The sequence below is a fragment of the Homarus americanus genome, unplaced genomic scaffold, assembly GCF_018991925.1.
Source record: "Homarus americanus isolate GMGI-L3 unplaced genomic scaffold, GMGI_Hamer_2.0 scaffold367, whole genome shotgun sequence".
Lineage (NCBI taxonomy): Eukaryota > Metazoa > Arthropoda > Malacostraca > Decapoda > Nephropidae > Homarus > Homarus americanus.
This window is the reverse complement of record NW_024743709.1, coordinates 6927802-6955398: the sequence shown is the minus strand read 5'-3', so window position 1 is coordinate 6955398 and position 27597 is coordinate 6927802. Positions and strand designations below refer to the sequence as shown.

The following is a 27597-nucleotide window of genomic DNA, read 5'->3' as shown; positions in this document are numbered from 1 at the left end:
TAACACCACCCATCATCACTACATATAACATCATCCATCATCACTACATATAACACCATCCATCATCACAACATATAACACCATCCATCATCACTACATATAACACCATCCATCATCACTACATATAGCACCACCCATCATCACTACATATAACAACATCCATCATCACTACATATAACGTCATCCATCATCACTACATATAACACCATCCATCATCACTACATATAACACCACCCATCATCACTACATATAACACCATCCATCATCACTACATATAACACCACCCATCATCACTACATATAACACCCATCATCACTACATATAACACCACCCATCATCACTACATATAACACCATCCATCATCACTACATATAACACCACATCATCACTACATATAACCATCCATCATCACCATATAACACCACCCATCATCACTACATATAACACCATCCATCATCACTACATATAACACCACCCATCATCACTACATATAACACCATCCATCATCACTACATATAACACCACCCATCATCACTACATATAACACCACCCATCATCACTACATACACCATCCATCATCACTACATATAACACCACCCATCATCACTACATATAACACCACCCATCATCACTACATATAACACCATCCATCATCACTACATATAACACCACCCATCATCACTACATATAACACCACCCATCATCACTACAGATCGGTAAAGTAGTTCCCGAGGTTCTCGTGCGGACACACAGACAGACTTCTTTGCTTTATATATATAAATAAACATACTGGTACATTTCTTTTGAGGAAGTTGGGTGATGCCTAAATATAATATAACGTCTGGATGGGCGCAATGTTTACATACAAACACATTTTGTGATTTGTTCACACGAGTGTATCACCACCGACCCATGTAAAGATGAGGATAAACACACCACATTAGACAGGTCATCCTGCGTATACATGTATAAGAAGTATTTTGGAAACTCTACACGGTTGCCATGATCCAACAAATTATCGTATTGTGATGGGCGAGAATGATCTCAGTAACAAAAACACCTGCATAAGATTTTTATTATCATTCAGAATCCTCATTAGTAAAAACAGGTGCTCATTCATCATGAACGATGAGTAATCTCGACGACTTGCATACTGAGATTTGGCAAAAACAAGACTCGGAGGTCAGGTATGCGACGATCGAAGGGGAAGCCCATTGGACGTTTATCAGGGTACTTTCCTCCATGGACGCCGCAGTAACCGTGAGTGCTGCCATGATCGTTGACAGTCAGGTCATCGTGAGCAGCGTCTTCTCCACTGGTAATTATAACGTAAAACCAGAAGTGCATTCCTTCCTCAGTGCCTTTAGGCAGCAGCAGCCTGTGGGGGTGGCCACAGCTACGATCTGCATGGTGTTCCAGTTCAGTGCCGGCGGCCACAGCCGCATCAGCGTCGTGGATCAATTGTGAGAAGGACACGCGATCAGGGATGGTCACTGACGACTCAGAAGACTTTCTCTTGATGATATTATTTCCTTCATGAACTGAAAAATAAATGTCATATCATTAATACTAAAGTGGTGATATTAGCAGTAATGGATATGGTTAATAAGTAAGTGTTACGAGAAATATTTGCATGAGAAATTTGAACTTGAGAGTAGTTTAACAGAATTTAACACCAAATATGAAATATTATGAAAATAAATGTAGGATCACCTTCAGTCCAAAAGGTGTCTAATAAGATGGCCCCCCAGCGGAAGTCATCAACGTCAAGAGGAAAATGGTGTTCATCATATTGTGGAGCAATGTAGACTCTAACTGTGACTTTGTCGTCGTGTTCGGCTTTGGCGTGAATGTTGAAGGAGAAAGGCTTGTGGTTGAGGCGGGATACATGGGTCTTGACAGAAACTTCTTCGACATTCTCCGTACTGTCAAGAGCGTTGCTCAAGTCAAACTCAAATTCCTCAAAGAAGGTGGAGAGCTCAGTGACGTCAACATCAGTTATCTCTACATTACTGTAGAGTAATTCTTCCCTAGTATAAGGAGGTAACTTATCCTTGTGTTCCTTGAGGATGTTGTCCATGTACTTGTGGAGTCGGAAAAATGCGGGATCACGTGTGGCAGTCTCGAAGTGCTCCATCACTCCTGGAGGCATGTTGAACTTGTGGTGAGGATCAGACTGCGCTCCCAAGATGCGGTGAGCCTGGTTATGTAGAGCGCCGTAATATGCAACATTGGTGCTGTAAGTGGAAGACTCAATGATATCACCCAGAACGTCAATGCCATGGTCGTTGTCGATGTCAGTGTGGCTGCCATCGGCGTTGATGATGTAGCCATGAGCAATGGCATCACGGATTCGGCTTTCTATCTCCTTCATATCACGAATATGGGCCACACCATCTACATCCTCAAACTCCTTGTTATCGGGACGGAATGGGAACTCTCCTCCATATTTGTAAGAAGTATGAGGAGCAAACCCGTCTCTGATGGGATGAGCCCAGTACAATGAGTCTACAGGAGGCAGGTAGTTGGAAAGGCGCTCAGCATCGTATCTCGCCGTCAGCTGGTGGTGAGCCCAGAAGAAGAGTTCTCCCTTGCGGTCGATCTTGTCTCCGTGCCACCAGAAGGGGAAGTCCATATGCCAGTGGACGTGGTGAGAGTTGAGGCCGATGTCCTCACCGAAGTAAGCCACACGCTGCTCAGCGTTCTTCTTGGTGCCAGTGAATTCCATCTTAAAGTTGCCTGGTGTGTTTGTCATCTTAGCGGCATAAGCCTTGTCTATAACTTCCGAATTTGTAAACAAATGAGGGGTGACCTCATATAGAGGTGGCAACACCACATCATGGGTTAGGTCAGAATGGGTCACAGCTACATAGAGAGCATAAACAAACTCTCCTTCATTCATATGCTCACGGAAGTAAGCAGCATTGCTCTCGAAGGCTTCAAAGTCTGTACAGTGCAGCAATACATCGACGAGTATGAGAGCTTCCTCACGCTGACGCTCGTTAAAGAGGGAGAACCAGTGATGCTGCTCGAGCAAACGGTGATGCTCCAGCTCATCCATCAGGTGGTTTACGGCCGTGCCACCATCGCTGCAGTGATCAATATGCTCTCTGGGGTTCCAGGTTTCAGCTGCTTCTTTAAGATGGCTGAAGGTTGATGGGATGTGGCTGGTAACCTTGTAGAGGAGACGGTTAATGCTCTGCTGCTTGTGGGCTACGTCTGTGTCAGCTGACACAGTAGCCACCAGGAGCGCTGCTACAACCACCGTCCACTGCATGTTGACTGCTGGTGCTGCTGTGGTGAACGGTCTCCTTTATCTCATCTTATATACACCTCGACTGGGTTCATTTATCTAACTCTTTTTGTTATGATAACGCGGACTTTGGTAAGTAAACACTTCGTTACCCACGGAGTGTTTTAATCACCCTGGTTCTGTCTGTTCATCTGCCGGTGTTATCAAAATAGTCGAGAGCAGCGTCAACTTTTTTAATCCAAGTAAAGGCATCCTTATAAGCCAGATCTAGAGCGATATGAAATATGCATCGGCTCTTATTATTTATTAGATTATTACAATTTAGTTTGTTGCCTTTCTTCTTTCCTTCCTTATCATCTTCTTAACTTAAATTTCCTCTTATCACTTCTTAGCCAATTATGGTCCAAGTTCTTATTTGTTAAATACAATAATATTTTCATTGTTTCTTTTTTATCTTGCTGTACATCCTGTTCTAACCCTTGACGACTGTCTCATCATTTAATCTTTCCATTTTCTTTCTTCAAGTGGCTTCATCTTCCTCCTTTAGTGACTCAGTTATCAGTTTCTGTCTAATTTAATATTTGCAGATAAATTCATAAACAACACATAATGTAATGATTTGTTTTATAAACAAGATCTTGCCACTTTATAAACTTATCACTTAATAACTTAAACTTACCACTTAATAACTTCGTCACTTTCACCAAGCTCAACTTGTACCTCGGTGACGTCACATTCCTTGAAGATTCCTTACAACAACAATAATTACCAACATTATGATGGGAGATTCTCACTTTCATTCACTGCACATTATCATAGATGTGTCATTTTGTTTTCTGTGTTATCCTCAAGCTATAGGTGTTAGGCTATAGGCTCCAGCCACCTAGAAGGGTATTACCAATGTCACTTAGGAGGACTATAAGGGGCGGATCCCACCTTCCTCCTCCACCATAACTCGACGTTTGGTCGTTACTTCTTACCTCGGTTACAACAGGTCACTAGAATTGCCTTCTTAAACACACACACACAAACACACACACACACACAAACACACACACACACACACACACACACACACACACACGTATCATAAAGGCCTACAATAAGTTCGTGCAATGTTCGTGGCTGAAGCACTGATCTTGACCCTGTTCATTTCCAATAGAAATCAGGTAACCAAATGTCTTAATACTTACTGCTTCTTAAGCGAGGTGAAAAACACCCAAAATCAATTGTCAGTTAAAAGTGAAGATAACTTGTGAAGGATAAACTTAAAATCTATAACGGGAATGTCTTGTACTACTGTTCTCTTATTGTTTGTTTCAGTCAATATTTTCTTATTTCTTTATAATTTACTCATTGTTGTCTTTTTAATTAGATCTTACATATAAAAATCAGTTTTCAGTATTTGCTCTTGTTTTAATAAATACTTCATCTTCGGTTGAATAAATAAAGTATTAAAATTTTTCCTTGGGTGACAATAATTGTTGAAATTTATTGATAAATTTTTTATTATTTGCTGACATGTGTTGGAACAGTTTTCATATTTTATTTGTCATGTATGTGATTAGCGCTGCACAATTATCTGATTGTTCATTTCCATTGAAAATTTCAATTATATAAACAAATATGCTCAGTAATCAACTCAATGGTGGAAGATTTGGACAATCTGGCCATGGTGGTTAGGCACACTCCAGAGACTCCTGTCAGGGATTCGACGCTCGAAGGGGTAACCCATTGGACGTTTGTCAGGGTACTTCCCTCCGTGGACGCCGCAGTAACCGTGGGTGCTGCCATGATCGTTGACAGTCAAGTCATCGTGAGCAGCGTCTTCTCCACTGGTAATTATAACGTTGAACCAGAAGTCCATGCCTTCGTCAGTGCCTTTAGGCAGCAGCAGCCTATGAGGGTGGCCACAGCTACGATCTTCATGGTGTTCCAGTTCAGTGCCGGCGGCCACAGCCGCATCAGCGTCGTGGATCAGTTGTAAGAAGGACACGCGATCAGGGATGGTCACTGACGACTGAGAAGACTTTCGCTTGATGACATTATTTCCCTCATGAACTGTAAAATAATTGTCATATTAAAGTTATTGGTAACACTATTATTAATGATATAGTTCTCTCTATAACAAAAATGATAAAGAATGTTACTCATTTAAAGTTAGAATAAGATGTTTGCTGAAGAATCATTACAACAGAGAAACTTTACTGATTATACAAAAAATGGATTAAAAATTGGTAACTTACCATCAGTCCAGAAGGTGTCGAGCAAGATTTCCCTCCAGCGTCCCTCTTCAAGGCTCACAGCAATGTGGTTTTCATCATACTTTGGTGCTATGTAGATACGAACGGTGACTTTGTCGTCGTTTTTGGCTTTGGCGTGAATGTTGAAGGAGAAAGGCTTGTGGTTGAGGCGGGATACATGGGTCTTGACAGAAACTTCTTCGACATTCTCCGTACTGTCAAGAGCGTTGCTCAAGTCAAATTCAAATTCCTCAAAGAAGGTGGAGAGCTCAGTGACGTCAACATCAGTTATCTCTACATTACTGTAGAGTAATTCTTCCCTAGTATAAGGAGGTAACTTATCCTTGTGTTCCTTGAGGATGTTGTCCATGTACTTGTGGAGTCGGAAAAATGCGGGATCACGTGTGGCAGTCTCGAAGTGCTCCATCACTCCTGGAGGCATGTTGAACTTGTGGTGAGGATCAGACTGCGCTCCCAAGATGCGGTGAGCCTGGTTATGTAGAGCGCCGTAATATGCAACATTAGTGCTGTAAGTGGAAGACTCAATGATATCACCCAGGACGTCAATGCCATGGTCGTTGTCGATGTCAGTGTGGCTGCCATCGGCGTTGATGATGTAGCCATGAGCAATTGCATCACGGATTCGGCTTTCTATCTCCTTCATATCACGAATATGGGCCACACCATCTACATCCTCAAACGCCTTGTTATCGGGACGGAATGGGAACTCTCCTCCATATTTGTAAGAAGTATGAGGAGCAAACCCGTCTCTGATGGGATGGTCCCAGTACAATGGGTCTACAGGAGGCAGGTAGTTGGAGAGGCGCTCAGCATCGTATCTCGCCGTCAGCTGGTGGTGAGCCCAGAAGAAGAGTTCTCCCTTGCGGTCGATCTTGTCTCCGTGCCACCAGAAGGGGAAGTCCATATGCCAGTGGACGTGGTGAGAGTTGAGGCCGATGTCCTCACCGAAGTAAGCCACACGCTGTTCAGCGTTCTTCTTGGTGCCGGTGAATTCCATCTTAAAGTTGCCTGGTGTGTGTGTCATCTTAGCGGCATAAGCCTTGTCGATAACTTCAGAATTTGTAAACAAATGAGGGGTGACCTCATATAGAGGTGGCAACACCACATCATGCGTTAGGTCAGAATGGGTCACAGCTACATAGAGAGCATAAACAAACTCTCCTTCATTCATATGCTCACGGAAGTAAGCAGCATTGCTCTCGAAGGCTTCAAAGTCTGTGCAGTGCAGCAAGACATCGACGAGCATGAGAGCTTCCTCACGCTGACGCTCGTTAAAGAGGGAGAACCAGTGATGCTGCTCGAGCAAACGGTGATGCTCCAGCTCATCCATCAGATGGTTTACGGCCGTGCCACCATCGCTGCAGTGATCAGCATGCTCTCTGGGGTTCCAGGTTTCAGCTGCTTCCTTAAGATGGGTGAAGGTCGACGGGATGTGGCTGGTAACCTTGTAGAGGAGACGGTTTATGCTCTGCTGCTTGTGGGCTACGTCTGTGTCAGCAGACACAGTGGCCACCAGGAGCACTGCTACAACCACCGCCCACTGCATGTTGACTGCTGGTGCTGCTGTGGTGAACGGTCTCCTGTATCACCTCTTATATACACCTCGGCCGGGTTCATTTTTCTAACTTGTTTTTTTTTAAGATAAGGTGGACGTAGATAATTAAAACTGTATTATCGAAAGAGATAGTTAACACCAGTAAGAGTTTTTCTTTTTCAATTATTTTGTCTGCAAATGTTGTTAGGATGATACTAAGCAATAAAATTACGATACGGCAATTATTTCCTTTCATTTTATTTCTTTATATTTTACAGCATTATCATAATTCATCTGTAGTGAACAGGCCGTGAAATAAAATGGAAATTACGGTGTGTACAGAGAGAAGCTCGGGAAGCAGCCATCCCCCTGGACTCCCCGCCCACCTGGTACGATGTCCTCCGTAAACTTCTTGACCTCTCGTACGTCTTTGGGAAAGGGGACGTGATTACTGCCCGTATCATCATTGGGTATGACTTTGCTTGGGAGATTGGTATCCCCGCATCCCCTGAGCAACGCTCTTGTGCATTATGCAGAAGATCCGACAGCAGCACCCTTATCCACTACCTCCTAAGATGTCCCCACACACAACGCTTCCGTGACGCCTGCTGGACCACCACTCCACAACCCCCTGACGGAGACACGATGATCCTCCCCATACTGGCCAGATATTTTGTAAATAATATTGATTATGTATTAAAGGAGTATCCTTCCTTCCTTAGGCTTTAGTAAGCCCCTTTATAATATTTATACTGCATATACTTGTCACACTTGCCAGATGCTTCTGGTGTCATTGTACAGGGGTACCTAGTGACAGCACTAGGATCCCGCTTCCTCTATCAAGGAATAAACAATTGAAATTGAAATTGAAATTGAATTACGGTGTAAAATACGGTCAGAAACTGATCATATGGCAGTATTAATCTTTCTCTTAGTACTTTGTAGGGGAAGAAATAAATGATTTACCGTAAATATTCAGTCAACATTTCTTCCCTGGAGTCGCGTGCTCACATCTTATCGTACACTAATACTTTCTGATGTAATATCGGTCTTTGTAAACATAAAAGTAACGGATTAGTGTTTCCTCGAGGCTTATATTACCATAAATATTGGCCTGATTGTCTTTTGTTTTCATTGTTATAGGTTTTACTTTCCTGGTTATCGTGTTTATAGGTTGGGCAAATCCCCCTCTTTTTCTCTCTTCACACAGTTGGTCCTTGAACCTATTCTATGTATAAAAGATGAGATTTATGAAGGTGGATTCAAATCCCATATTATAGGTTTGGGTAAATTTTTTATTTCTTTCGAGTAGCATTGAAGTCTAAGTGAACTGTATATTCGTAAACTTATTGTTCTTCTCCAAAGAGAGAAGCTCGCCATCTTGTATTTTAACTACTTAGTAATGGCGTCCTGTGAGGGTTGTACTTTGTCTTATCACAAGTTATTTGTGCTCGTAGATGAAGACCGTCTCCAAGAGTTCATCTGCCAACATGAACTATTGTTCAAATTGTGGCAGAGACCTGACAGTGAAGAAAACACAGGATGTGTTTCAGTGCAGCCAGCGATAAACGTAAAATTACACAATGTCGCTTCTAGAAAGTTGTTTTCATTAGTACCAGATATCAAAGTAAGTTCTTTATGCTTAATATGGCGGCTAGGGGGGGGGGGGGGTCGGGGGCCGAACTCCCACAATTACGGTGATAGGTAAGATTTTGTTGGTTAGGTTCTGTTAGGTTATGTGCATTGTCGAATTTCTATATAACTCACTCTTTTCCAAGCAACATCTGGGGACAAAATGAACGAAATCAAATAACTGCTTCTAGAGTTAGCCGTCTCCTCCACCATTACCCACGGAGTGTTTTAATCATTGATTCTGTCTCGTCATCTGCCGGTGTTATCAAAATGGTCGAGAGCAACATCAACTTTTTTCATCCAAGTAAAGGCATCCTTATAAGACAGATCTAGAGCGATATGAAATATGCATCGGCTCTTATTATTTATTAGATTATTACAATTTAGTTTGTTGCCTTTCTTCTTTCCTTCCTTATCATCTTCTTAACTTAAATTTCCTCTTATCACTTCTTAGCCAATTATGGTCCAAGTTCTTATTTGTTAAATACAATAATATTTTCATTGTTTCTTTTTTATCTTGCTGTACATCCTGTTCTAACCCTTGACGACTGTCTCATCATTTAATCTTTCCATTTTCTTTCTTCAAGTGGCTTCATCTTCCTCCTTTAGTGACTCAGTTATCAGTTTCTGTCTAATTTAATATTTGCAGATAAATTCATAAACAACACATAATGTAATGATTTGTTTTATAAACAAGATCTTGCCACTTTATAAACTTATCACTTAATAACTTAAACTTACCACTTAATAACTTCGTCACTTTCACCAAGCTCAACTTGTACCTCGGTGACGTCACATTCCTTGAAGATTCCTCACAACAACAATAATTACCAACATTATGTTGAGAGATTCACACTTTCGTTCGAGTAATCGTCTCCTAGGTTAGGGGGTAGATTTGGCACTTATTCAGGTTAGTCTTAAGACTATCTTTATACCTTTTCAGATGCCCGCCAGTGTTACGTTTATTATTCATTAGGTGACTGTAAAGTAGCTGTTTTGTCAGTCTATTGTCGTCCATGTGGGTAATATGGCCAGTCAGCAAGAATACTGGCACTTCTCTTCTCTTCCGAGCGATCTCGGAGGATGGAACGTAGACTACGTTGGTGAAAGTTTTCAAGGGCCTTGATGTGCCTCCTGTATGTGACCCATGTCTCGCTGCCATATAGCAGGGTGGGGAGGACCACTGCTCGATTTACGTGTAGCTTTGTAGATAATTTCAGCTCCCTACAGCTGAAGACACACTTTCGGAATCTACCAAAGACTTGAGATGCACATCTGATCCGATGCTGGATCTCTTCATCAATGTCCGCGGTGCTGGACAGGTGGGAGCCGAGATATTGAAAGTGGATAACATTAGTCAGGGTAGTACCGTTATGTTGGATGGATGGTGAAGGTGTGGCTGAAAAAGGGGCAGACTGAAAGATAATCTGAGTCTTATGTACATTCACCTCAAGGCCGAAGTGTGCATTCTCTTCTGCATAGGTTTTCAGGTTCTCCTGTAGATCATGTTCAGTGTGAGCGGCAAGGGTGAAGTCGTCTGCAAACTGAAGTTCAGTAATGGAAGCTGCAGACACATTTGTTCTTGCCTGGAGTCGTCTTATGTTGAAAAGATCCCCCTTCACCCGGTACTCGATGTTCACCCCGCTGGCAATATTGGCACTGACATGAGTAAGGAAGGCATCCAAGAAGATGGAAAAGAGAGTTGGTACCAGCACACACCCTTGTTTAACCCCTGTTTGGATGGGGAAGAACTCTGACTGGGTGCCGGGTTGCAGGAACCAGCCGTTCATGCCATCGTGGAGTTGCCTCACAATGGCGATGAATTTTAGTGGGCAGCCAAAACGGTTGGGGGTCCTCCAGAGGGCTTCCCTGTTGACCTAGTCAAAAGCCTAGGTTAGGTGGATGAAAGCCATGTACAGGTCACGATGCTGTTCTCTGCATTTTTCCTGTATCTGGCGGGCAGCAAATATCATGTCAGTGGTGCCACGTGATGGTCTAAAACCACATTGAGATTCAGGGAGGAAGTTTTCCGCCTCATGAAGAAGTCTGTTTAGGAGGACTCGGGCAATAATCTTGCCTGCTACAGAGAGCAGCGAGATCCCACGGTAGTTTCCACAGTCTGACCGGTCTCCCTTGTTCATATAAATATTGACAATGGAGACATATTTCAGAGCTTGGCGGATTTCCTCCTTTTCCCATATATTCTCCAGGAGAGAGTGAGACAGCTGGCAAGCAGAAGTCCTCCTGCTTTATACACCTCGGCTGGGATTCCATCAGGCCCTGAGGCTTTGTTATTTTTTATCTGTTTGATAGCAGTAACTACCTCATCCAGGGATGGAGGATAGCTGAGGTGGGTCATCTCTGGATGCTGAAGGACCTACTGGGTAGTCAGGACATCCACATCGGTGTCTCGGTTGAGCAATGAATGGTAGTGCTCTTTCCAGCACTGAAGGAGGCCTTTATCGTCTTTAATTATTAGGTTACCGTCAGATGAGCGGAGGGGGGCTGCGCCACGAGTGATTGGCCCATAAAATATTATAGTGAAAATGAAAAATTCGCACATCTTGTGTTCATCTGCATGTTTTTGTGCTTCACATGCTTTATTTTTAAACCAGTCTTTTTTAGATTGCGAAGTTCCTGCTTGGCTGCCGCATTCTTCTTGCGGAAGGTATCTGCTTTGGTTCGAGACTGAGGGTTGTTCTGCCAGTCAGTAAAAGCAGCACGTTCATCATCGATGAGTACTTTGATTGCCGGGTCATTTTCATCAAACCAGTCCTGGTGTATTCTTTTGATCTGGCCGAGAGTCTCTCTGCTGTTGTCTTGTTTATAAACCCATGTTCGAGCTGCTCTCTGAAAGCATGTGCTACCGCTGGATCCTCCAGATGCTTAGTATTAAAACCTCTTCTGGAGGGTTGCTCTCTTCGCCGTTTTGGAGAGACGTGAAGTGAGAGCTTGCATCTGGCAAGTCGATGATCAGTGTTACAGTTGTCTGAGCCACGCATGGCGCGGGTGATGAAGACATCTCGGCGATCTCTTTCTCTGACAATGATGTAGTCAATGAGATGACAGTGTTTGGATCGTGGGTGTTGCCACGAACCCTTTAACTTGTCGGCCTGCCTAAACAAGGTATTGGTGATAGTGAGGTTGTGTGCAGCACACTTGCTGAGGAGGAGTAGGCCGTTGGGATTACACTTGCCTCGTCCATTTCTCCTCATGGTTCCCTGAAAAATATTAGCATCTCTGCCAACTCTGGCATTGAAGTCGCTAGGGAGCTCAACCTTGTCTTCTTTGGGGATAGAAGTTAGCACTCTGTCGAGGTCGGCATAAAAGGCCTCCTAGATGTCATCCTCTGCATCCAGTGTTGGGGCGTATGCACTGATGAAGAAGGCATGACGTGAGTGATTCAGTGGGACTCGAAGCGTCATGAGGCGCTCTTTGATCCCAATAGGCATTTCAGTTAGCCTGTGTAGGATGCGTTGGTGAATGGCAAAGCCAACTCCATAAATGCTGTTTCTCTCCGCAGCAGGCTTACCCTTCCAGAAGAAGGTTTAGCCAGACACCCGTTCTGTGAGTTGGCCATCATCCGGGAGCCGGGACTCACTGGTGGCTGCTAAGTCGATGTTATACCTAGCCAGCTCTTTTGCCACAAGGGCAGTTCTTCTTTCAGGACGTGCATTTGTGCCAGTATCCTGACGGGTCCTAACATTCCATGCAGCGACCATAAGAGTTGTATGGTTTGTTTTTGTTTGAATCTGTGATTTTGGTTGTGTTTTCGACTGCATAAGGATGACCTTACTGAATGCGGTTGCCCAGTAGATTGGGTTTTTAGGCAGGCTATGTTTAGGGCACCTTTTCTAGCTTTCTCCCCATGTCGGGTGGGCAGAGTGGCTTCCCGAAAGGGCAGCTCAGTCGCACAGACATGACCGGATTGCACTGCTGCTTAGATCCCAATGTAGAAACGACCATCTTATCTGCACCGCCCAAGTGCAGAGTTGTGACTAGAGACCCCGGCAGTCATCTCTGCCTGTCCCGGTCGCCACTCGTCCGTCGCCATAGGACTTTTGGAGGTATAAGTGTTTTGATGATGATGAGAGGTATGATGAACTGGATGATGGCTGCGTGTGAGTTGATTTATGTGGTGAGGCAGGACCGCAGGCTGGAACCACACATCTTGGCTTTCCCCTTTCCTGATCCAGTGGTGCAAGTGTTGCAACGACTGGGGAGAGGAAAGTCTCAATGGACTGCCGATAGCCCAGTTTGTTGGGTTTTCCTGAGTACCTTGTCCATCAGGCATTGCCTCAATCCGCCGGTGTAGTCGTTGGGTTTCCATGGTGGTCACCTCTTTCGTCTACACCGCCGTTGAGGTCTTGTTGGAGCTCTGTAAGCATGTCTGCCTGATGCGGAGCTCCACCGCAAATTTTTCATTCGGGGTCTACTCCCGTAGTCTTATACCTACCAAGGTTAAGCCGCAAGGCAGTGGGGCGGTGCTTGGTAGGCTCCAGGACGTGTCCACATGCCAGTAGGCCTATGCGCCGTACCCATGGGGCCCATTGCTACTCTGAGATCCCTTGCTCATCTAGCCTGGGCCCACGAGCCACCCAATTACCATGTGTTGCCACGAGGAGGCACAGCAGGAGTCTTGATGGTGAAGAGGCTGTGTACTGGCAGGGTAAGACTTATGCAAGTTACTTCCCTGTTCGCCACGAGGGCTAGCCAGTGGCGGCAGCTGAATGCGAGAGGGAGCAAGCAGTGCTTTCACCTGAACACTAACATAATGCTGCCACTCTAGACGTATTTCACCACCCTGTGTGTGACTAAACACGCACACACACACACACACACACACACACACGCACACACACAAATACACACACACATAAATACACACACACACACACACACACGTATCATAAAAGCCTACAATAACTTCTAGGCAATGTTCGTGGCTGAAGCACTGATCTTGACCCTGTTCATTTCCAATAGAGATCAGGTAACCAAATGTCTTAATACTTACTGCTTCTTAAGCGAGGTGAAAAACACCCAAAATCAATTGTCAGTTAAAAGTGAAGATAACTTGTGAAGGATAAACTTAAAATGTATAACGGGAATGTCTTGTACTACTGTTCTCTTATTGTTTGTTTCAGTCAATATTTTCTTATTTCTTAATAATTTACTCCTTGTTGTCTTTATAATTAGATCTTACATTTCAGTTTCAGCATTTGTACTTGTTCTCATAACTATTTCATCTTCGGTTGAATAAACAAAGAAATAAAATCTTACATTGGGTGACAATATTTGTTGAAATTTATTGAAACATATTTTTTATTATTTGCTGACATGTGTTGGAACAGTTTTCATAATGTACTTCTCATATATGTGATTAACGCCGCACAATTATCCTATTCTGTATTTTCAATGAGAATTTCAATTAGACAAAAAATATGCTTAATAATCAGCTCAGTGATGGAAGATTTGGACAATATGACCTCTGTGGTTAGGCACAAGCCAGACTCGCTTGTGAGGGATGCGACGCTCAAAGGGGTAGCCCATTGGACGTTTATCAGGGTACTTCCCTCCGTGGACGCCGCAGTAACCGTGGGTGCTGCCATGATCGTTGACAGTCAAGTCATCGTGCGCAGCGTCTTCTCCACTGGTAATTATAACGTTGAACCAGAAGTCCATGCCTTCCTCAGAGCCTTTAGGCAGCAGCAGCTTGTGGGGGTGGCCACAGCTACGATCTTCATGGTGTTCCAGTTCAGTGCCGGCGGCCACAGCCGCATCAGCGTCGTGGATCAGTTGTGAGAAGGACACGCGATCAGGGATGGTCACTGACGACTCAGAAGACTTTCGCTTGATGACATTTTCTCCCTCATGAACTGTAAAATAATTGTCATATTAAAGACATTGGTAACACTAATAGTAATGATATAGTTCTCACTATAACAAAAATGATAAAGATTGTTACTCATTCAAAGTTAGGATAAGATGTCTGCTGAAGAATCATTATTACAACAGAGAAACTTTACTGGTTAGAAAAACTGGATCAATACATGTTAACTTACCTTCAGTCCAGAAGGTGTCGAGCAGGATGGCCCTCCAGCGTCCCTCGTCAAGGTTAACAGCAATGTGGTTTTCATCATACCTTGGTATTATGTAGATGCGAACAGTGACTTTGTCGTCGTGTTTGGCTTTGGCGTGAATGTTGAAGGAGAAAGGCTTGTGGTTGAGGCGGGATACATGGGTCTTGACAGAAACTTCTTCGACATTCTCCGTACTGTCAAGAGCGTTGCTCAAGTCAAACTCAAATTCCTCAAAGAAGGTGGAGAGCTCAGTGACGTCAACATCAGTTATCTCTACATTACTGTAGAGTAATTCTTCGCTAGTATAAGGAGGTAACTTATCCTTGTGTTCCTTGAGGATGTTGTCCATGTACTTGTGGAGTCGGAAAAATGCGGGATCACGTGTGGCAGTCTCGAAGTGCTCCATCACTCCTGGAGGCATGTTGAACTTGTGGTGAGGATCAGACTGCGCTCCCAAGATGCGGTGGGCCTGGTTATGTAGAGCGCCGTAATATGCAACATTGGTGCTGTAAGTGGAAGACTCAATGATATCACCCAGGACGTCAATGCCATGGTCGTTGTCGATGTCAGTGTGGGTGCCATCGGCGTTGATGATGTAGCCATGAGCAATGGCATCACGGATTCGGCTTTCTATCTCCTTCATATCACGAATATGGGCCACACCATCTACATCCTCAAACGCCTTGTTATCGGGACGGAATGGGAACTCTCCTCCATATTTGTAAGAAGTATGAGGAGCAAACCCGTCTCTGATGGGATGGTCCCAGTACAATGGGTCTACAGGAGGCAGGTAGTTGGAAAGGCGCTCAGCATCGTATCTCGCCGTCAGCTGGTGGTGGGCCCAGAAGAAGAGTTCTCCCTTGCGGTCAATCTTGTCTCCGTGCCACCAGAAGGGGAAGTCCATATGCCAGTGGACGTGGTGAGAGTTGAGGCCGATGTCCTCACCGAAGTAAGCCACACGCTGCTCAACATTCTTCCTGGTGCCGGTGAATTCCATCTTAAAGTTGCCTGGTGTGTGTGTCATCTTAGCGGCATAAGCCTTGTCGATAACTTCCGAATTTGTAAACAAATGAGGGGTGACCTCATATAGAGGTGGCAACACCACATGATGTGTTAGGTCAGAATGGGTCACAGCTACATAGAGAGCATAAACAAACTCTCCTTCATTCATATGCTCACGGAAGTAAGCAGCATTGCTCTCGAAGGCTTCAAAGTCTGTACAGTGCAGCAATACATCGACGAGCATGAGGGATTCCTCACGCTGACGCTCGTTAAAGAGGGAGAACCAGTGATGCTGCTCGAGCAAACGGTGATGCTCCAGCTCATCCATCAGGTGGTTTACGGCCGTGCCACCATCGCTGCAGTGATCAGTATGTTCTCTGGGGTTCCAGGTTTCAGCTGCTTCTTTAAGATGGGTGAAGGTCGAGGGGATGTGGCTGGTAACCTTGTAGAGGAGACGGTTAACGCTCTGCTGCTTGTGGGCTACGTCTGTGTCAGCAGACACAGTGGCCACCAGAAGCGCTGCTACAACCACCCACTGCATGTTGGCTGCTGGTGCTGCTGTGGTGAACGGTCTCCTTTATCACCTCTTATATACACCTCGGCCGGGTTCATTTCTCTAACTTGTTTTTATTTAAGATAAGGTGGACGTAGATAAGTAAAACGGTATTATCGAAAGAGATAGTTAACACCAGGAAGAGTTTTTCTTTTTCACTCATTTTGTCTGCAAATGTTGTTAGGATGATACTAAGCAATAAAAAAGATACGCCAATTATTTCCTTTCATTTTATTTCTTTATATTTTACTATTCATTATCATAATTCATCTGTAGTGAACAGGCCGTGAAATAAAATACAAATTACGGTGTAAAATACGGTCATAAATGATCTTATAGCAGTATTAATCTCTCTCTTAGTACTTTATAGAGGAAGAAATAAATGATTTACCGTAAATATTCAGTCAATATTTCTTCCCTGGAGTCGCGTGCTCACATCTTATAGTACACTAATACTTTCTGATGTAATATCGGTCTTTGTAAACATAAAAGTAACGGATTAGTGTTTCCTCGAGGCTTATATTACCATAAATATTGGCCTGATTGTCTTTTGTTTTCATTGTTATAGGTTTTACTTTCCTGGTTATCGTGTTTATAGGTTGGGCAAATGCCCCTCTTTTTCTCTCTTCACACAGTTGGTCCTTGAACCTATTCTATGTATAAAAGATGAGATTTATGAAGGTGGATTCGATTCCCATATTATAGGTTTGGGTAAATTTTTTATTTCTTTCACGTTGCATTGATCTCTAAGTGAACTGTTTATTCGTAAACTTATTGTTCTTCTCCAAAGAGAGAAGCTCGCCATCTTGTATTTTAACTACTTAGTAATGGCGTCCTGTGAGGGTTGTACTTTGTCTTATCACAAGTTATTTGTGCTCGTAGATGAAGACTGTCTCCAAGAGTTCATCTGCCAACATGGATTAGTGTTCAAATTGTGGCAGAGACCTGACAGTGAAGAAAACACAGGATGTGTTTCAGTGCAGCCAGCGATAAACGTAGAATTACACACTGCCGCTTAGAGAAAGTTTTTTTTTTCAATATTACCAGATATCAAAGTAAGTTCTTTATGCTTAATATGGCGGGAAGGGGTGTTCCGGTGGCGGAACTCCCCCAGGTTACAAAGTTAACTAAGGTTTGGTTGATCAGGTTCTGTTAGGTTCTTGTCATCGTCGAATTGTTTCATTACTTTTTTTTTTTTTACATTACCGGGATTAGCCCACATCAGGGCCTGGGGGGCAAAATATAATAATAATAATAATAATAATAATAATAATAATAATAATAATAATAATAATAATAATAATAATAATAATAATAATAATAATAATAATAATAATAACTAATAAAATGAATAAAAATTTTAATAAAAAGTAATAACTAATAATAATAATAATAATAATAATAATAATAATAATAATAATAATAATAATAATAATAATAATAATAATAATAATAATAATAATAATAATAATAGCCATTAATAAAAAAAAAATATAAAAATATTTATCAAGAGTAAGAAACGATCTACAGTACCTGTATGTATGATGTGTTGTCAACAGTAAGCGAAACGATTTAGATCCTGCAATTGTGTGCATATGAGGCAAATAGACAGATCTTGAGCGATATGAAATATGCATCGGCTCTTATTATTTATTTGTTTATTTCAATGTAGTTTGTTGCCTTTCTTCATTCCTTCCTTATCATCTTCTTAACTTAAATTTCCTCTTATCACTTCTTAACCAATTATGGTCCAAGTTCTTATTTGTTAAATATAATAATATTTTCATTGTTTCTTTTTTATCTTGCTGTACATCCTGTTCTAACCCTTGACGACTTTCTCATCATTTAATCTTTCCATTTTCTTTCTTCAAGTGGCTTCATCTTCCTCCTTTAGTGACTCAGTTATCAGTTTCTGTCTAATTTAATATTTGCAGATAAATTCATAAACAACACATAATGTAATGATTTGTTTTATAAACAAGATCTTGCCACTTTATAAACTTATCACTTAATAACTTAAACTTACCACTTAATAACTTCGTCACTTTCACCAAGCTCAACTTGTACCTCGGTGACGTCACATTCCTTGAAGATTCCTTACAACAACAATAATTACCAACATTATGATGGGAGATTCTCAATTTCATTCACTGCACATTATCATAGATGTGTCATTTTGTTTTGTGTGTTATCCTCAAGCTATAGGTGTTAGGCTATAGGCTCCAGCCACCTAGAAGGGTATTATTGTAATGAGACAAATCTCACAAGAAGAAGATTACATATATATAGGTAGAATATTTAGAAAGAGAGTAAAAGAGAGGAAGATTTTGGTAGCGTGGCCGTGATAGTTATTTACACTTATCGTATCTTATACGTCAATACACATCTATTACGTCTTAAGGGCGACTTCTCAAACACCGCTTCGTTACAACTCTTTATTAATTACGACAATGACATGGACACATTAATAACACCTTCTATTGAAGTTACTAGGACATTATATTTACGTTACTAGGACATCATATTACGTTACTAGACACTCTGATTCTCGGACACGAACATGAAATGAATACACTTCCCACGTAAGTAACTCATCCCACGGAAAGCTCTGACAAACACTCACGTGACCTAGGGGAGGCCTAGCAGGTAGTCCTGGGTTGTCTCTATGGGAGACTGCTTAGCTGGGCGCCGGAGGGAAGTCTCGGTCCTGACCGGAGGCGACTGGAGGCGACCGGAGGCGGCTTGCCTCCGGCCCCTGACTTCTCTCGAGCAGGACTCGGGTGTGGTAGCTGGCCCTTCTTCGTTACAAGACACACTCTCTCTGTCCCTCTCTGGCTCTCTGTGCGTATCTCTCTCTGAGGGAGGACTAGGACGTCCTATATATTGGGAGGCGAGCCGTCAGGTTGAGCTGGTCGGGGGGGGGGCGGCGAAGGGTCTCCTTACATTTGACCTGGCCAATGTGAGGTCAGGTCTGGACTTTTTCAGATGTAGGTTATTGTGTATTTTGGGAGAGAGTCGGCCGGTGCCTTCTTACATGTTTGTTATGGTGCCTTGTCACATGGGAGGGGAGCCTGGCTGATTTATAACCCTTGGTCAACCGTGAGAGTTACCCTACACTTGACCTCCCTAATGTCGGGTCAAGACTGGACTGTCTCTGAGATGCAAGCTGCGGTCTGACAACCCATCACTACACCTCCCGCCAAGACCAAAGCTTTCATGCTCAGAGAACTGATGACACATTTAAAGTAGACAGTAACATCATGTGCAGTATCTAATATAGTCCCTGAGGCGATAATGCATCTTTACATTTTACTAGAGATGTATGTTTTTCTACTGGCATAGTTTGATCTGACAAAGCTCACTATACCTCCCACCAAGATTAAAGCTTCTATGACAGGAGAAAAAAAATAAAATACATACACAGTAAGTGAACATAGAGTGATCTAAAGATCCTTCATAACTAGCATAGTGTCCGAGGTAAACTTGCAAATCACATTCTACAAACAAAAACAGGTGTTACATTGCCTAACCAGGCCGTGTCAAAATAATAATTCGTCCCACTCAGTAGTATGTCTGCAACATTGCATTTGGTAATACAAAACATTGATCAAATGAATTCATAGAAAAAGTGACTAATCTTTTAAAAAACAAACATTCTTTGTAGTACATGTTAACAAAAATCAGAGAATGAAATACTTCAAAGTACATAAAAAAATGCTCCTACTTCACATGTTCGGGTGTTATATCTTTTTAATGTACATCAACAACATCAACAACATCAGTACATTTGTTGGGTCCAGCATGGCTCAAGTCCTCCATCCAGCTGGTATCTGAAAATAAGAAATGCCGGCAGCACAACAGCGGTAGTCGATTGGTCCTTCTGATTATCCACCTTTTCATCGTCGACTTTCTTCTGATGTCAGCACAGGACGTCTTCTGTCTTCACATAGCACGTTTTTCTTTCTTCAATACCGCACTTTGTAGGTCGTGTCACCACATCTGACTTCTTCTCACTTCCTCCTGGTTTCTATAATATTCCAGATGATTTTTCTGTTCACCTGCGCTTCCTCTACGTTTAGAGCATCTTCATATTCCAGATGAATTTTCTGTTCATCTGCGTTTCTTTATACATCTTCATTTTCATATTCCAGACGATTTTTCTGATCATCTGCGTTTCTTTATACATCTTCATTTTCATATTTCAGACGATTTTTCTGTTCGTCTGCGTTTCTTTATACATCTTCGTTTTCCGTCATATTCCAGATGAATTTTTCTGCTCCATCTGTATTTCTTCTCTGCAACATCATCATTTTCAACATATTCCAGACGATTTTCTGTTCATCTGCCGTCGGCCCCCTCCGGCCGGGATGAAAGCCGGTCCACTGCTTGGGCTGTCGTCTCCTTAGATGACTGTAAGGCAGGTTCCGCGGACCAGGGCTCGCCCTCCGTACGTGAGTGTCGGCGAGACCAAAGACCGTCCTGTCTTACACCTTCCACAGTGGTGAATCCCTCCCTGGCTGGGCTCACCAGGGTTCGTTGTGTGGCGCTACATTCCACACTCCTTAACTTCCTAGAGTAGAAAAATATAAAATCTTCTTAATCCTAGACCAGGGAGGACTTGAAAGAAGTGGGGTGGTGTGTGGCGGGTGTGGTGCTGCATTCCTCACGCTGCTGCTTCTCTTCTTATATGTGCTGTGGTCGGATTCCGGCTAGCCATGGGGCGGTACTGTGTGTGACATTTGACAGAAACAATCCGAAAGGGATGATGGATTAGTTGGAAGTGTATCCGTAAAGAAAAACAAATATTTACTTTATACGTTACGTCAATGTTTGGCAACTATAGTTTCCGTCACGACAATATTCTCATTAGGCTGGGTCGGGGAGTGAAGCTCTGCTCACTACATTGAATATTATTTATCACTACGCGTCAAAGAGTACATTACAAATCATACTAGCATAAAAACACACTGAGTGAAGCTCTGTAATTATCGCAATATTAAGTAACACTAACCACCAATTTCGAAGCATAACTCACAGGACAAAACATTGGTGGTCACACGGGCGGGCGGGCGGGGCGAGAAACATTCGGGCATGATGCGCGCCTGGTGGGGTGAGGTGTAGAGTGGCGTAACCGGGACGGGCGCGGGGCGGGGCGGGGCGGGGCGGGGCGGGGCGGGGCGGGGCGGAGCGGGGCGGGGAGAGCGGGGCGGGGCGGAGCGGGGTAGGGCAGGGCGGAGCGAGGCGGGAACGGATGGGTACAGAGGGTGAGGTGAGGATTAGGACAAGGAGGAGGATGTAGGTTGTAAGACATGTTAAGTTATAACAGTTAGCATAGACACAGCTTCTATCACTAAAACACAATGGGTACATTTAACACTGACCGACAATTAAAATGCACTTGGGATACTGAGAACTTCACAGAACGTGGGGGACACTGAGAAATTATATTAAGCACTGAGCATATTCTGGGAGTGTTTTGCTATTAACAATTCGCGTATACCACAACGAGAGACATTGACTTGAGCTGTAAAGATGACACACTAGGACACTTTTCACGCTACGACGCTACGACACAGGAATTACTTATTACACAATTGTAGACAATACTTAGACTGAATCAAATGAAGGATGAGACGAGCCAGGTGTTATGGCTAACCGAGGGAAGGCGTGAGTTTACGTTAAGTTCGCTGCTACCATTATAATAACTAAGCGAGGAGGGCGTGGATTAACGTATATAGTTCGCTGCCACCATTGTAATGTTACAATATATTCACAAGAGAAATATTTATATATATATAGGAAGATTATTTAGTAAGAGAGTAAAAGAGAGGAAGATTTTGGTAGCGTGGCCGTGATAGTTATTTACACTTATCGTATCTTATACGTCAATACACATCTATTACGTCTTAAGGGCGACTTCTCAAACACCGCTTCGTTACAACTCTTTATTAATTACGACAATGACATGGACACATTAATAACACCTTCTATTGAAGTTACTAGGACATTATATTTACGTTACTAGGACATCATATTACGTTACTAGACACTCTGATTCTCGGACACGAACATGAAATGAATACACTTCCCACGTAAGTAACTCATCCCATGGAAAGCTCTGACAAACACTCACGTGACCTAGGGGAGGCCTAGCAGATAGTCCTGGGTTGTCTCTATGGGAGACTGCTTAGCTGGGCGCCGGAGGGAGGTCTCGGTCCTGACCGGGGGCGGCTGAAGGTGACCGGAGGTAGCTTGCCTCCGGCCCCTGACTTCTCTCGAGCAGGACTCGGGACGTGGTAGCTGGTCCTTCTTGGTTACAAGACACACTCTCTCTCTGTCCCTCTCTGGCTCTGTGTCTCCGGGTATCTCCCTCTGAGGGAGGACTAGGACGTCCTATATATTGGGAGGCGAGCCGTCAGGTTGAGCTGGTCGGGAGGGGGGGGCGGCGAAGGGTCTCCTTACATTTGACCTGGCCAATGTGAGGTCAGGTCTGGACTTTTTCAGATGTAGGTTATTGTGTATTTTGGGAGAGAGTCGGACGGTGCCTTCTTACATGTTTGTTGTGGTGCCGTGTCACATGGGAGGGGAGCCTGGCTAATTTATAACCCTTGGTCAACCGTGAGAGTTACCCTACACTTGACCTCCCTAATGTCGGGTCAAGACTGGACTGTCTCTGAGATGCAAGCTGCGGTCTGACAACCCATCACTACATTACCAATGTCACTTAGGAGGACTATAAGGGGCGGATCCCACCTTCCTCCTCCTCCATAACTCGACTATTGGTCATTACTTCCTGCCTCGCTACAACAGGTCACTAGAATTGCCTTCTTAAACACACACACACACCCACACACACACACACACACGTATCATAAAGGCCTACAATAAGTTCGTGCAATGTTCGTGGCTGAAGCACTGATCTTGACCCTGTTCATTTCCAATAGAGATCAGGTAACCAAATGTCTTAATACTTACTGCTTCTTAAGCGAGGTGAAAAACACCCAAAATCAATTGTCAGTTAAACGTGAAGATAACTTGTGAAGGATAAACTTAAAATGCATAACGTTAATGTCTTGTACTACTGTTCTCTTATTGTTTGTTTAAGTCATTATTTTCTTATTTCTTTATAATTCATTCATTGTTGTTTTTATATTTTGATCTTACATATAAAAATCAGTTTTCAGCATTTGTTCTTGTTTTAATAAATACTTCATCTTCGGTTGAATAAATAAAATAATAAAATTTTTCCTTGGGTGACAATAATTGTTGAAATTGATTGACACATTTTTTTATTATTTGCTGACATGTGTTGGAACAGTTTTCATATTGTATTTATCATATATGTGATTAACGCTGCACACTTATCTGATTATATATTTTCATTGAGAATTTTAGCTAGTTAAAAAATATGCTCAGTAATCAGCTCAATGATGGAAGATCTGGACAATATGACTATTGTGGTTAGGCACCTTCCAGACTCGCTTGTCGGGGATACGACGCTCAAAGGGGTAGCCCATTGGACGTTTGTCAGGGTACTTCCCTCCATGGACGCCGCAGTAGCCGTGGGTGCTGCCATGATCGTTGACAGTCAAGTCATCGTGAGCAGCGTCTTCTCCACTGGTAATTATAACACTAAGCCAGAATTCCATGCCTTCCTTAGTGCCTTTAGGCAGCAGCAGCCTTTGGGGGTGGCCACAGCTACGATCTTCATGGTGTTCCAGTTCAGTGCCGGCGGCCACAGCCGCATCAGCGTCGTGGATCAGTTGTAAGAAGGACACGCGATCAGGGATGGTCACTGACGACTCGGAAGACTTTCGCTTGATGACATTTTTTCCTTCGTGAACTGTAAAATAATTGTCATATTAAAGATATTGGTACCACTAATAGTAATGATATAGTTCTCTCTATAACAAAAATGATAAAGATTGTTACTCATTCAAAGTTAGAATAAGATGTCTGCTGAAGAATCATTACAACAGAGAAACTTTACTGATTATACAAAAAATAGTTTAATAATCGTTAACTTACCTTCAGTCCAGAAGGTGTCGAGCAAGATTTCCCCCCAACGTCCCTCATCAATATTTTTGGGAATGTGGTTTTCATCATACTTTGGTGCTATGTAGATACGAACGGTGACTTTGTCGTCGTGTTTGGCTGTGGCGTGAATGTTGAAGGAGAAAGGCTTGTGGTTGAGGCGGGATACATGGGTCTTGACAGAAACTTCTTCGACATTCTCCGTACTGTCAAGAGCATTGCTCAAGTCAAACTCAAATTCCTCAAAGAAGGTGGAGAGCTCTGTGACGTCAACATCAGTTATCTCTACATTACTGTAGAGTAATTCTTCCCTAGTATAAGGAGGTAACTTATCCTTGTGTTCCTTGAGGATGTTGTCCATGTATTTGTGGAGTCGGAAAAATGCGGGATCACGTGTGGCAGTCTCGAAGTGCTCCATCACTCCTGGAGGCATGTTGAACTTGTGGTGAGGATCAGACTGCGCTCCCAAGATGCGGTGAGCCTGGTTATGTAGAGCGCCGTAATATGCAACATTGGTGCTGTAAGTGGAAGACTCAATGATATCACCCAGGACGTCAATGCCATGGTCGTTGTCGATGTCAGTGTGGCTGCCATCGGCGTTGATGATGTAGCCATGGGCAATGGCATCACGGATTCGGCTTTCTATCTCCTTCATATCACGAATATAGGCCACACCATCTACATCCTCAAACTCCTTGTTATCGGGACGGAATGGGAACTCTCCTCCATATTTGTATGAAGTATGAGGAGCAAACCCGTCTCTGATGGGATGGTCCCAGTACAATGGGTCTACAGGAGGCAGGTAGTTGGAAAGGCGTTCAGCATCGTATCTCGCCGTCAGCTGGTGGTGAGCCCAGAAGAAGAGTTCTCCCTTGCGGTCAATCTTGTCTCCGTGCCACCAGAAGGGGAAGTCCATATGCCAGTGGACGTGGTGAGAGTTGAGGCCGATGTCCTCACCGAAGTAAGCCACGCGCTGCTCAGCGTTCTTCTTGGTGCCGGTGAATTCCATCTTAAAGTTGCCTGGTGTTTGTGTCATCTTAGCGGCATAAGCCTTGTCGATAACTTCCGAATTTGTAAACAAATGAGGGGTGACCTCATATAGAGGTGGCAACACCACATCATGGGTTAGCTCAGAATGGGTCACAGCTACATAGACAGCATAAACAAACTCTCCTTCATTCATATGCTCACGGAAGTAAGCAGCATTGCTCTCGAAGGCTTCAAAGTCTGTACAGTGCAGCAATACATCGACGAGCATGAGGGCTTCCTCACGCTGACGCTCGTTAAAGAGGGAGAACCAGTGATGCTGCTCGAGCAAACGGTGATGCTCCAGCTCATCCATCAGGTGGTTTACGGCCGTGCCACCATCGCTGCAGTGATCAGCATGCTCTCTGGGGTTCCAGGTTTCAGCTGCTTCTTTAAGATGGGTGAAGGTCGAGGGGATGTGGCTGGTAACCTTGTAGAGGAGACGGTTAACGCTCTGCTGCTTGTGGGCTACGTCTGTGTCAGCAGACACAGTGGCCACCAGAAGCGCTGCTACAACCACCCACTGCATGTTGACTGCTGGTGCTGCTGTGGTGAACGGTCTCCTTTGCCACCTCTTATATACACCTCGGCCGGGTTCATTTTTCTAACTTGTTTTTATTTAAGATAAGGTGGACGTAGATAAGTAAAACGGTATTATCGAAAGAGATAGTTAACAGCAGAAAGAGTTTTTCTTTTTCACTCATTTTGTCTGCAAGTGTTGTTAGGGTGATACTAAGCAATAAAAACGATACGCCAATTATTTCCTTTCACTTTATTTCTTTATATTTTACTATTCATTATCATAATTCATCTGTAGTGAACAGGCCGTGAAATAAAATACAAATTACGGTGTAAAATACTGTCAGAAATGATCATATAGCAGTATTAATCTCTCTCTTAGTACTTTGTAGGAGAAGAAATAAATGATTTACCGTAAATATTCAGTCAACATTTCTTCCCTGGAGTCGCGTGCTCACATCTTATCGTACACTAATACTTTCTGATGTAATATCGGTCTTTGTAAACATAAAAGTAACGAATTAGTGTTTCCTCAAGGCTTATATTACCATAAATATTGGCCTGATTGTCTTTTGTTTTCATTGTTATAGGTTTTACTTTCCTGGTTATCGTGTTTATAGGTTGGGCAAATCCCCCTCTTTTTCTCTCTTCGCACAGTTGGTCCTTGAACCTATTCTATGTATAAAAGATGAGATTTATGAAGGTGGATTCGATTCCCATATTATAGGTTTGGGTAAATTTTTTATTTCTTTCACGTTGCATTGATCTCTAAGTGAACTGTATATTCGTAAACTTATTGTTCTTCTCCAAAGAGAGAAGCTCGCCATCTTGTATTTTAACTACTTAGTAATGGCGTCCTGTGAGGGTTGTACTTTGTCTTATCACAAGTTATTTGTGCTCGTAGATGAAGACCGTCTCCAAGAGTTCATCTGCCAACATGAACTATTGTTCAAATTGTGGCAGAGACCTGACAGTGAAGAAAACACAGGATGTGTTTCAGTGCAGCCAGCGATAAACGTAGAATTACACACTGCCTCTTAGAGAAAGTTTTTTTTTTTTCAATATTACCAGTGTTACGAACCCAGCACCACGAGCAACGCCATCTAGGAACGAGATACGAGTATGACTCGTCTTAGTTAACACTCCGGGGTTTCCCTTTTCCATATCCTGGTTGTTGCGTCACTTCCTCCAAGTCTTCTTTGTGAGCTCCAATTCGAGGAGAGAGGACTTGGCTCTGGGAAGTGACCACAGGATCATCTATCCTCTAAACCTACGGCGCAGTGACTACCTACCGTCTTCTACAATACTCAGCCTTACTCGTCAGCCATCTCAGCTCCTCACTTAAGTATTTGTAATCTTGTATTGCCTCCCCCACGTCCACTTGCTTCAAAATTGTTTATGTTGTATTAATATGTATATACTGTTAATGTTTAGGTTAAGTTTGGTTAAGGGTAATTTATAAGCTGAATATTTTGTTAAGGGATTTATGGTACTCTATTATACACAACGAAAACTCGCATCCTTTGTCTACCCTTTTATAGTCCGATTGTCTTTGTTTTTTTTTATTGTTGTTACCTGTTGGGATCTGGGTAGACTTTTAACTACATTCTAAATCCCCAACTCGTAACACCAGATATCAAAGTAAGTTCTTTATGCTTAATATGTCGGGAAGGGGTGTTCCGGTGGCGGAACTCCCCCAG

General features: G+C 43.1%; 4 protein-coding genes across 4 annotated transcripts; all 4 read right to left on the bottom strand.

Annotated features, from left to right (window-relative positions):
• Nucleotides 1–1061: 1061 nt before the first annotated feature.
• LOC121877332 (hemocyanin A chain-like) lies at nucleotides 1062–3301 on the bottom strand. The gene is made up of 2 exons (XM_042383036.1): nucleotides 1714–3301; nucleotides 1062–1541 (listed from the first exon to the last, which is right to left on the bottom strand). The coding sequence occupies exons 1-2, from the start codon at nucleotides 3275–3277 to the stop codon at nucleotides 1120–1122; spliced, it is 1986 nt and encodes a 661-aa protein (XP_042238970.1). The 5' UTR covers nucleotides 3278–3301; the 3' UTR covers nucleotides 1062–1119.
• A 1442-nt stretch (nucleotides 3302–4743) lies between these two features.
• On the bottom strand, nucleotides 4744–7091 carry LOC121877417 (hemocyanin A chain-like). Its single transcript, XM_042383175.1, has 2 exons — nucleotides 5500–7091; nucleotides 4744–5314 (listed from the first exon to the last, which is right to left on the bottom strand). Exons 1-2 carry the CDS (start codon nucleotides 7061–7063, stop codon nucleotides 4896–4898), a joined length of 1983 nt encoding a protein of 660 aa, XP_042239109.1. The 5' UTR covers nucleotides 7064–7091; the 3' UTR covers nucleotides 4744–4895.
• Nucleotides 7092–13964: 6873 nt separating this feature from the next.
• LOC121877419 (hemocyanin A chain-like) lies at nucleotides 13965–16347 on the bottom strand. The gene is made up of 2 exons (XM_042383176.1): nucleotides 14746–16347; nucleotides 13965–14559 (listed from the first exon to the last, which is right to left on the bottom strand). The coding sequence occupies exons 1-2, from the start codon at nucleotides 16304–16306 to the stop codon at nucleotides 14141–14143; spliced, it is 1980 nt and encodes a 659-aa protein (XP_042239110.1). The 5' UTR covers nucleotides 16307–16347; the 3' UTR covers nucleotides 13965–14140.
• A 7243-nt stretch (nucleotides 16348–23590) lies between these two features.
• Nucleotides 23591–25937, bottom strand: LOC121877422 (hemocyanin A chain-like). Its single transcript, XM_042383180.1, has 2 exons — nucleotides 24347–25937; nucleotides 23591–24161 (listed from the first exon to the last, which is right to left on the bottom strand). The coding sequence occupies exons 1-2, from the start codon at nucleotides 25905–25907 to the stop codon at nucleotides 23743–23745; spliced, it is 1980 nt and encodes a 659-aa protein (XP_042239114.1). The 5' UTR covers nucleotides 25908–25937; the 3' UTR covers nucleotides 23591–23742.
• Nucleotides 25938–27597: the final 1660 nt, after the last annotated feature.

Coding starts and splice junctions, on each gene's coding strand:
- LOC121877419 (XM_042383176.1), bottom strand. CDS start 16,306: ATGCAGTGGGTGGTTGTAGCAGCGCTTCTGGTGGCCACTGTGTCTGCT. Junction 14,560..14,745: donor CGACACCTTCTGGACTGAAG/GTAAGTTAACAT, acceptor ATTATTTTACAG/TTCATGAGGGAGAAAATGTC.
- LOC121877422 (XM_042383180.1), bottom strand. CDS start 25,907: ATGCAGTGGGTGGTTGTAGCAGCGCTTCTGGTGGCCACTGTGTCTGCT. Junction 24,162..24,346: donor CGACACCTTCTGGACTGAAG/GTAAGTTAACGA, acceptor ATTATTTTACAG/TTCACGAAGGAAAAAATGTC.
- LOC121877332 (XM_042383036.1), bottom strand. CDS start 3,277: ATGCAGTGGACGGTGGTTGTAGCAGCGCTCCTGGTGGCTACTGTGTCA. Junction 1,542..1,713: donor AGACACCTTTTGGACTGAAG/GTGATCCTACAT, acceptor TTTATTTTTCAG/TTCATGAAGGAAATAATATC.
- LOC121877417 (XM_042383175.1), bottom strand. CDS start 7,063: ATGCAGTGGGCGGTGGTTGTAGCAGTGCTCCTGGTGGCCACTGTGTCT. Junction 5,315..5,499: donor CGACACCTTCTGGACTGATG/GTAAGTTACCAA, acceptor ATTATTTTACAG/TTCATGAGGGAAATAATGTC.